Raw genomic sequence first — 10,909 nt, forward strand, 5'->3', positions numbered from 1 at the left:
AGCTTTTGAATTAGTAATTTTATATTCACAGAATCAAAAGCCTTTGCGATGTCCAAATATATGGTGTCTGTTTGATGTCCCTTTCCCATGTTGATTATCGTATTCGATGTAAATTCTGCCAAGTTCGTTATCGTTGACCTATTTTTGATGAACCCATGTTGAGATTCGTGTACCATGTTCTTTAGATATTGATTGATATGGTTCGTGACTATCGAATCTAGAATTTTTGACACTATACACTGAAGAGCGACACCACGGTAATTTTGAACGTTGTTTCTGTCACCGTTTTTGTAAACCGGTCTTACAAAAGACGTTCTCCAAATCTGTGGTACAGTGTATGTTTCAAGAGATTCTCTTAACAATGTTGTGATTGGCCCCCGCAATGAAACCAAACAATGCTTGATAAATTTATTTGGTATTTCTTGGTAGTTGTAAAATTTCTTGGTAAAGTTTGAGATCACTACTAAATCTCAAACTACATCAAGACATTTTACAACTATCTCTTTCGGTTTAGCCACTAGACACCGAGCAAAAAAAGTCAGTTTCGGCGTGAGTCATTATTATTCTCAACCATTCATATAATAATCCAAATATTCATCAAAAATCTATTATTGCTTTCAAAAATTACGTTCAAAAAAAGTTAAACTATATCATTTTTAGACGAGCCTGTAAAATGCATTTTTTGGTATGAAAAAATAACTACTTTGAAAAAAAAATTATATCTGCGAATTGTAGGTAGTTTAATTTAGTTATTGAACAGAAATATTGAAAATATAAAGAAAAACAATTATATTTATGTTCAATTTTTCACTGTAATATTATTCCGGAATAAATAGTCCAATTGCCGACACATAAAGCCGCATAAAGCGCCGAACATTTCAAGTGAAACACTTTTGATTTGACAGATGAGACAGTTAAAGCCGTATTTGGATCATTGTGAAATTCAAACCAAATCAGTGGAAAAACACAATATTTTAAAGTATTTTTGCCATTTTACTATGGGAAAATAAATAAAATTAAATATGGAGCAAAATATATCAATCTAATAATTCTAACTCCAATATTTTGTATTTTTTACCTCAATGTAAAGAGTGCGTTCATTAACCCTTAACCGCACAGGCTAAAACAGTAACGTAAGCGCACAGGTGGGGTCTTTTTGGACCCATGAGAAATTTCATACAAAACTTATGCAAAATGGTATCCAATGAGTAAAATATGTCATTTTATAGTTAAACCATAGCTTATTCCTTACTTTCCAATACAGCATCACAATTTAATATTGATTTTTATGGAAAAAAAATCAATTATAGCCAAAATGCTTCGTAGTTATTGATATGTACGACTTTCAGACAGTCGTGTCTTTCACTAATATCGCTAATCGACAGTCGTTGGCCAGTTAATGTGCTTCGTGTACTGCGCCGAACTACCTCTCGATATGTGAGATCAATATAGAGACTGCTTCCCGAAGGGCGATCGCACTTTGAACACTGTAGCTCTCTGGCATTTATAAGTTCAACCCTATGTAAACATTTTTCCTTCCTCTTCTTCTGCATTTGCAAGAAGCATGTGTCAGCTTAACTCTGAGACACCAGGTGGCAGCACATTTGCGTGATCGAAACCAATTACATTGCTTTATATGGAGTGCGATGAGATCGCGCTGCTTCCGTTCTTCCTCCATACTTGGCAAACATGTTGTTAGACGTTCGCAACAAGGCAAACCCTGCCACACCAGCAACGTTCACCAAATTCACGAAATATGCCCATACATTGTGTTTTGGATAGGATAGATCCGTAAGATCTCCGCAAGAGCTGGATCTAAGCGTGCGTAGGCCGCCGCATGATACATATATCATGCGGCGGCGTATGCACGCTTAGGTCAAGCTCTTGTCCTATCCAAAAAAAAAACAATGTATGAATATATATTATAATGGCAAATGCCATTTTATTTGCGATGAACAGTATACGTCACGGACGAAAGAATTTACGGTGTTGGTGTTTGATGAAATGTAAATTGTTGTGTCAACAAATCTCCATGAGTTTCATATTGGCCCATACAGAATACATCATTTCCCATACAAAATACTTTGGGGTCCAAAAGACCCCGTTGTGCTTTTACGTTAGTATTTTGTATAAGACTTCCCAAAACTTCATCTATGCACCAAACATTGAAATTTTTGATTTTATCACATAGATATGATATTAAAAAAGAAAACGCTCAGCGAAATTTTCCAATTTTTTTTTATATTTTTGTGATTTTTTCAAAAAACTAACTCTTAGGGCCTAAGAGACCCCACGTGTGCGTTTGAGGGTTAACTGTCAAAACTTAAAGTTGTACAAGTTTCGCAGTGAAAATTTATGAAATGTGTCGAGATTAGGGAGTCGAGATTTGGACGATGGATATCCGACATTTGGGATTTTCGATGCTACGACGAAAAAATGGAAAAAAATAATACATTTTTGGAAAATACTTTCTTTTGAGAAATGTGAAATGAAGCACAATTAAATTCTGCATCGAATTGTGTATACAGTACATTGCCAATGTCGAAACACGACCAAATGTCGGAATACCGAGAGGTGAATTGAAATTAAAAGTTAAAAATTCATTTTAGTTGCATTTTTAAAAGTAAATTATGAAAGATCAATATCAAATCTCTTTATTATAATCCAAATTTTAATCAAAAATCTATTATTGCTTTAACAAATTACGTTCAAAAAAATTAGGTATTTTTATCACTTTTTCAAGTCAAAAGTTAAACTATGTCATTTTGAGACAAGCCGGTAAAATGCATTTTTTTATATGAAGAAATAACTAATTTGGAAAAAAATATATGTCTGCGAATTGTAGATACTTTAATTTAGTTATTGAACAGAAATATTGAAAATATAAAGAAAAACAATTATATTTATTTTTCATTTTTCACTGTAATATTATTCCGGAATAAATCGTCCAATTGCCGACACATTAAGCACCGAAGTTTCAAGTGAAACACTTTGCATTTGACAGATGTGACAGTTAAAGTCGTATTTGGATCATTGTGAAATTTAACCAAAAATATTATTGATCAGTGAAATAACGTAATATTTTTAAATATTTTTGCCATTTTATTGTGAAAAAATAAATAAAATTAAATATGCAGCAAAAATATATCAATCCAATAATTTCAACTTCGATATTTTGTATTGTTTTCCTCAATGTGAAGAAAGCGTTCCTGAGCTGTCAAAACTTAAAGTTGTTCAAGTTTCGCAGTGAAAATTCATTAAATATGTCGAGATTTGGGAGCCGAGAATTGGACGACGAATATCCGACATTTGGAATTTTCGATGTTACGACGGAAAAATGGAAAATAATAATATATTTTTGGAAATTTCTTTCTTTTGACAAGTGTGAAATGAAGCACAATTAAATTCTGCATAGAATTGTGTTTAGAATGATATTTTTAGATGAAATCAAAAGTGTTAAATATTAAATTGAAGTTGAAAATTCAAACAAATAGTCCGACATTTGGGCGAGTGTCCATATAGGAAATGCGTATCTGTTTCGAAGTTGCTATTTTATGTGTCGCCATCTATTGATAAATAGTCAAATTACAAATTTACTATTATCTAAGATCCCCTTTGTATTAGTATTATTTGCAACATGTTCGGTATGTTATTGTTTTCTTCTAAGGCCGTCATATAAAAAAGGATATGCTTTTCCACAATTCGTTTCAAGTCAAAGAAGCCCAAAATACCGATTAACGAAAAAATCCAGGAGTTAATAAAATCAAATTTGGTTGATTTAGTTGTATATGGAAGAAGAGAAGTATGATTTAATGTTTACAACAACTTGAATCGTTTTTCATATATATTCTTAAAAATAAACTGGTTTTGAAGAATAAACGAAAAAAAATGTGGCCCTGGCCAATTACCCTTTGCCCCCCTGCAAAAAAGTCTCCTCATCTATGTATTGATATTATATATACCAACGTATACTTTTGGAAAAAGGTTTTTTGAATATTTCAGTAGTGCTTGGGCACCAAATCAAGAATCCGGCATAAAATTTTAAAAAAATCACAATTTTACATATAAGCGCATACAATCGCCCGGATAAATCCAGGTTCGCCCGGATTTCCGAGGCCAAACCCGGACGAAAAATCTCCCGGCCCGGATATGGCGGAAAAACTCCGAATTTCGCCCGGATTTCTTACTATTTTTGACGATGTTTCAACAAATAACTTCAATAATTTTGGATGTGCTGATTTGTTTGTATTTTTGATATTGACAAATCCACCTTATCAAAAACAATACAAACATCATTTATTGAACTTACATTGAAATCAAGTCTTTTTTGTGGAAATCGAAATATATTTCAAAGATTTTCTGAGGAAAATATTTTTGTTCTGGTTGAAAAAATTGGTAGGCTTAGTTTATCAAAATAAACCACCAAGGCGAAAAAATGCTGTTCGATGCAGTTATCATTATTATTATATTCATTGATAATAGTTAGAAATCAGATTATCAATTCAACTCAGTCAAACTGTATATTCCCAACTACCACGCAATTCCATGGTACAAAAATCATACAATCAAACACAGTGTGTCCAAAAATAAAAATTCCAATTAATAAATGATGATGAACGTTGGCTTTAATATTAGGGAAATTGGAAGGATCGATCTTAGAAACTTTCGATCCGATAACTAAGAACACTGGTAAGAATAATCATGATTTCCAATCATCCTTTAAAAAAATATTGATACAAGACATTAAGTTCAGATAAATAAGATACTGTATCACATTCATTTTCAATGACAGCCAGTATCTCATTTATTTTAATTCATTTACTTCAGTAAATTTTAGAATACTCGACTTCCAGAACAGTTTGGACCAACTCACAAGATTCACTTCCAGTTCATTTCATCTCACTCCCTCGTCTAAATGCAGTTTACATTGTTAGATGACTTCTGTCAACACTTATAAACTTGGCATGTATTAGCTAAATAACATCTACTAAATATTAAGCTAATGCCAATCGTGCTTTCGATGATAAGGAAAGCGATTTTTTACAGAAAATTGAGAAGTATTGTTAAATCGAAGAAAAAAAATATATCTCTTCTCCTATTTTCGCGAGTTTTCACGGGCTTACAACAGTGTGAATTCAGCGGTATTCCGTGTTTTTCATACAAACATTCCATTTATTTTAATTCAATGTTTTGTATCGATATATTTTTAAATGATGATCGGAGATCATAATTATTCTTACCCGTTCAATTATGGTATTTTGACGGCATAATACTGTTACTTTATTCAAAAGGATATAAAACAATATTTTGTACTCTTTCCAGTTTTTTTTTAATGATTGATATTCAAAACCAACTTTCTAATGTAGATTTGTTATTGTTATGTAAAAAAATGATGATTTAACTACAATTATTCTAATGTTCAACTTCTATATATAAATTGAATTCACAAAATCATAAAAATGTTACCAACAATAAGATACAATAGAATTCTTTTTATTTTAACATTAATATTTTACGTACGTATACAGAAATCGCGAAAAGATTTATTTTTATTTTTTGTTTATTCACAAATATATGCCTACAATTATTTCAAATTTATTTTATATCAATTTCTTAAATTTTTTCCTTGAGAGAGTTTTTATTATTATAATAATAATAATAATATTTATTCACCGCCAAAAACTGGCTGAATCATGTTTGAGTGTGTACATTGATTTTTATACATTTATGGTGGGAAAAAGGTTTAATCATTAGTGTGTGCACATCTGATCACCGTTAAAAACCACATCTTTTCAAAATTTAGAACAGAAAACATTTTTTGAAAATGGAGAAAATATCATAGATATATAAATAAGTACAAAACACTTCGTTCGAAGTTCTCACTGTGACGCAATATTGTAGGGGAGAGTCACGTAGGTTGGGCCATCACGTAAGTTGGGCCAGTATGATATTTTGACATATGGCAATTGGCAACTATGATGTTTATATTGTCAAATTGTTCTCTCACTAGGAGCAAACTTTTCATAATAAACGGACGTGCTAACTAGCACTCCTTGTATTTGAGCCAGAACATACAAAATTTTTCTTTTAAAAAAGTGATTTCGAGAATTTTCAAAAAGTGAAAAAGATGTAAATTTTGCAACGACAGAAAAAGGTGAATATAACATTCTCACTATAGTTTTTCCTCTATTTTTATATTTCGAAGGAATTTCCAACATATCTTGTGTAGAAAAAAAGATATCACGTCATGTCAAAATGGTGCCGAGGCACGTAAGTTGGGCCATTTTGAGTCACGTAGGTTGGGTCACTATAGGACGCTATGTTTTTTACAGAGAAATCCATAGAATGTTCTAGAAATTTCGAGAAAAATCAAATGGAATGTTCTAGAAGCTCATCGAAACACACCGAAATCCATAGAATGTTCTAGAAATTCCGAGAAGAATCAAATGGAATGTTCTAGAAGCTCATCGAAACACACCGAAATCCATAGAATGTTCTAGAAACTTCGAGAAAAATCAAATGGAATGTTCTAGAAGCTCATCGAAACACACCGAAATCCATAGAATGTTCTAGAAATTTCGAGAAGAATCAAATGGAATGTTCTAGAAGCTCATCGAAACACACCGAAATCCATAGAATGTTCTAGAAACTTCGAGAAAAATCAAATGGAATGTTCTAGAAGCTCATCGAAACACACCAAAATCCATAGAATGTTCTAGAAATTTCGAGAAGAATCAAATGGAACGTTACAGAAGCTCATCGAATTTTCTAGAATGTCTCATCCCCACCACTCGCACCCACACGGAAGTATATAAACAGGTGCACTTGACCTTTTGACTCAGTCTTAGTTGAAAGCGTGACAAGTGAACAACTAAAAGAAAAATAAACAAACAAAACTAACAAGTGAAATAAACGAGTGAAATAAAAAGATAAGGTAAAGTGGGGTGAAGTGATAAGGGTTTTTGTGCACATACATAAAATTCACAATTTTTATTTTTTTGATCAGTTGAATGTCCTAATCGATAGAGAATTACCATAGCTAACACCCTATAGTCGCGAAATTTTCAAAAAAATATTTTCAAAAAAATTATGGGTACTTTTCAAAACAGTCGATTTTTGAGTCTCAGAAAAGTGGTGGGGTGAAGTGATAAATCATAAATTTTCGAACAAATGAAATAAAAGGAGCAGTGAAACTGAAATGAATGTTTATTTTATGATCAATAATAAAAAATAAATTAACAAAGAATTTAAAAAATCATTCCTCGTCTGAAGTATCAGAGTCACAATGGACACAAGTAAAGTAGTTATTTTGAATGTTGGCACATTTTAAATGACAACAACAAGTTTCACTTGTTTTTTTTTTTTTTTGTTTTATTATTTCTTTGGATGTTCACTTGACCTTGTTCAAAATTAGACTTTTATAAAGTTCTAGATGTATTTTCTGCGACTATAACATGTTCTAGAATGTTCCATGGTTTTAAACGGATTTTTCTAGAAACTTCGACTCATTATATGTTGTCATAAGACAATGTTCTAGAATATTCCAAGACTTTCGAGAATCTTCTACAATGATTTTGACTTATATTCTTAAAAATTCTAGAATGTTCCATAAGTTTCTCGAATGTTCGAGAAAGTTCTATATGGAAATTGACCTATTTTTCTAGAAATGTCTATGAATTTCCAGAATTTTCTTTAGGTTTCTCATTCTTTCGAGAACCTTCTGTCGTTATCCATATGGATTTTTTCGAGAAATTTCTACATTTTTTTCGATTTTTCAAGAATATTCCATGGTTCACGAAAACCTAAAGCCCAATTATTAATAATTTATTATGGACTATGGTTATTAACACTTGATATCTACTAAATTTCCGACAAAACATGTCACCAAATTTCGAATGGAATTTATCACTTCACCCCACCGAAAATTTATCACTTCACCCCATCGACGTCATTTTGTGCGCAATGACGTGGAATCGAAACTATATGATATACTTTCAAAATTCTTTTGGATTTAGTTAGATATTCATTAAACCTACATGTAAAACATATTTGCCTGCTTTGAGCACCGGAAATGTTGTCAAAAATCATGACTGGCAGAGAGACTGAGAAAAACTTTTTGACGATCATTTTTGGGACTGGTCCGCGAGAGCAACTAATTTGCGTGCAAACACTTCGATGGCTGTCTATAAAATGAGCTGACAGCTCAAACTATCCTGTACGGTATATGGTTCGCCTCTCAGATAACTACCCTTGAAAATATGGCGATTTATCACTTCACCCCACTTATCACTTCACCCCACTTTACCTTATTTTTAAAAAATAAGTGTTTTAATAGAAACTTCAGATAGTGAAAATGGCTAACCGCAGAGAAAGAAAAACTGATCATGGTGTTTCTGATTTTGATGCATTGCTAAATGCGATCAAAGCCATCAAAATAGAAAAGAAACGCATCAGACCTACCGCCCGTGCATATTCCATCAGCAAGACCAGTTTAACACGATATGTGGAAAAGCTTGACAAAGAGGTTGCAGATATTTCCAAATTGTCTGATGTCGAATTGTTGGCTATTTTACGTCGAATTGCATCGTATGCGACACCAAAGCTGGTAAGAACGACATTTTAGTTCATTTTTCTTTGTGTTATTCAATGACTTTGATTCATAATTCATGAGAATGATACATGGTTTGATTTTGTTTGATTGCCTTAGGTTTTCAATGGAGAAGAAGGAGAAGCTCTCGTCGTATATCTCGTGCGATGCTGTCATCTCTATTACGGCCTTAGCATTACCGAGTTGAGACAGTTAGCCTACCAATATGCGCGCAAGCTGAATATCGCTTATCCAACGAATTGGGATACTGATCAAATGGCCGGAAAAACCTGGTATTATGGCTTTATGTTGCGGCACAGAAATCTTTCCTTGCGAACACCCGAACAAACTAGTATCAACCGAATCAGATCATTTTGCAAGGAAAATGTCAAGCAGTTTTTCGATCAGTATAAGGGTCTCATGGATATTCATCACTTTGAGCCACATCAAATTTGGAATATGGATGAGTCTGGTTTCTCAACAGTGCCAACAAAATTTGGAAAGGTAATCGCAGTTAAAGGTCTCAAACGAATTGGACTGGCTGCTGCGGCCGAACGTGACAATTTAGTAACAATGGCTCTATCTGTGAATGCAGATGGTAACTCTGTGCCACCATTCTTTGTTTTTCCCCGGAAAAATATGCAGAGTTATTTTATGGATAGTGCTCCTCCAACTGCTGGTGCTGCATGCAACGAATCTGGTTGGATGAAACAGGTGGAATTTGTCAAATACATGGAGCATTTCATCAAATACGTGAGTCCTAGCCTAAAAAAACCAGCACTGCTGCTTCTTGACAACCACACATCGCACTTGTCAATTGAAGCAATTGATTTGGCTCTGGATAACGGCATTGTTATGCTAGCTTTTCCGCCACATTGTTCGCATTACGACTAGCCGCTGGATGTGTCTGTATATAGCCCACTCAAGACATACTACAGCACAGAATGCACTGGTTGGCAAAAATCCAATGCTGGAAAAGTGTTGGACATTCGGCACATTCCTGGACTCGTGTGCAAGGCGTTGGATCAATCAAGCCCTAACACCAAAGAACATAAAATCTGGTTTTGCTGCTACAGGCATTTTTCCATTCATTCAGAATGCCTTCTCTGATTCAGATTTTATTCAGGCCAACCAAAGTGACCAACATCAAATGGCTACTTCGTTTGAGCGCTCCTTGACTGAAGACGAGCAAAGGCGAATTCGTGTTGTAACTGGCCAACTTGGAGTGGATGAACACGAAGAAGTATCAACTTCAGAGCCATCTACATCGACTAAGACACCAACAACAATGTCTCAGTCGTCAAGTATCGCTTCAGTTTTGTCGGAAATTGGGCCCGTTCAGTCAACAATGCCGCAAAAAAAAAATCCACTCGCGGGCGTAAACCCATAAAAAGCACTGTTCTCACCTCACCAGAGTCAGTTGCCAATCTCAAAGATAGACGGCATAAGAGTGATGCTAAGAAAAAGAAGAAGGAACAAGGCGCAAAGAAGCGACAGCATTCACCGCAAAAAGAGTCAATAAAAAAGCGAAAACAGCCCGCACGAGCCGCCGCCTCAAAGAGGAAATCGTCGTCGTCAGATGAAGATGTGGATTTTTGCATGATTTGCATGCAGAATTTGCCAGCCAAATTGACCAACAACAACTCCATCGAGTGCAACAAGTGCCAACGGCCATTCCATTTGAAGTGCGTCAACATGACACAAAGTTATTTCACGTGCCAAAATTGCGACTCAGATGCCGATGTTAGTTCTGAGGAAGAACAATGAATATTTGATAATTTTCCATTATATTTTCATAGCGAAAGCCTTTGTTGTAAATAAATCAACCTTAAACACTTGAAATCTGGCGTTTACACTTCATTTTTTCCAACCTCTTCTCAATTTCGCATGCTGGCCCAACCTACGTGACACATTTTTTGGGGGCCAAAAATCATGTGTTCGGAAATTTGATCATAACTTTTTGGTTTTTGAAGCAATCAATTACTCTCTTCGGCAAATTTGTAGCCCGGAACAATACCTTTCCGACGGTATATAACTATCCGTTATTTTTATTTTGAGTAAAAAAACTTGGCCAAAAAACAAAACCCGGCCCAACCTACGTGACTCTCCCCTAAATCTGGAAATGTTCTGATATAAATTTTCAGTGACGCGTTCGTTCATATACGCATACAAAATGTTAATATTGCGTCGCCTCTTTCACCACAAAAAATATATGAAAATAAATCCAACATTAAGCTCGAGCTATGCATAAAGCGGTTGCTATTTCATAGGCGCTATTTAATTCGTGTGCTAACACCGAGTAGGAATATCATAGCCTACTAT

General features: G+C 34.1%; 1 protein-coding gene across 1 annotated transcript; it reads left to right on the top strand.

Moving 5' to 3' along the window:
- The first annotated feature begins 8,099 nt into the window (after positions 1-8,099).
- Positions 8,100-9,481, top strand: LOC116350086. Its single transcript, XM_031781808.1, has 2 exons — positions 8,100-8,605; positions 8,708-9,481. The coding sequence occupies exons 1-2, from the start codon at positions 8,354-8,356 to the stop codon at positions 9,479-9,481; spliced, it is 1,026 nt and encodes a 341-aa protein (XP_031637668.1). The 5' UTR covers positions 8,100-8,353.
- Positions 9,482-10,909: the final 1,428 nt, after the last annotated feature.

Source organism: Contarinia nasturtii, unplaced genomic scaffold (genome assembly GCF_009176525.2).
Source record: "Contarinia nasturtii isolate CC-2019 unplaced genomic scaffold, AAFC_CNas_1.1 Cnas_scaffold_3527, whole genome shotgun sequence".
In the NCBI taxonomy this organism is placed as follows: Eukaryota; Metazoa; Arthropoda; class Insecta; order Diptera; family Cecidomyiidae; genus Contarinia; species Contarinia nasturtii.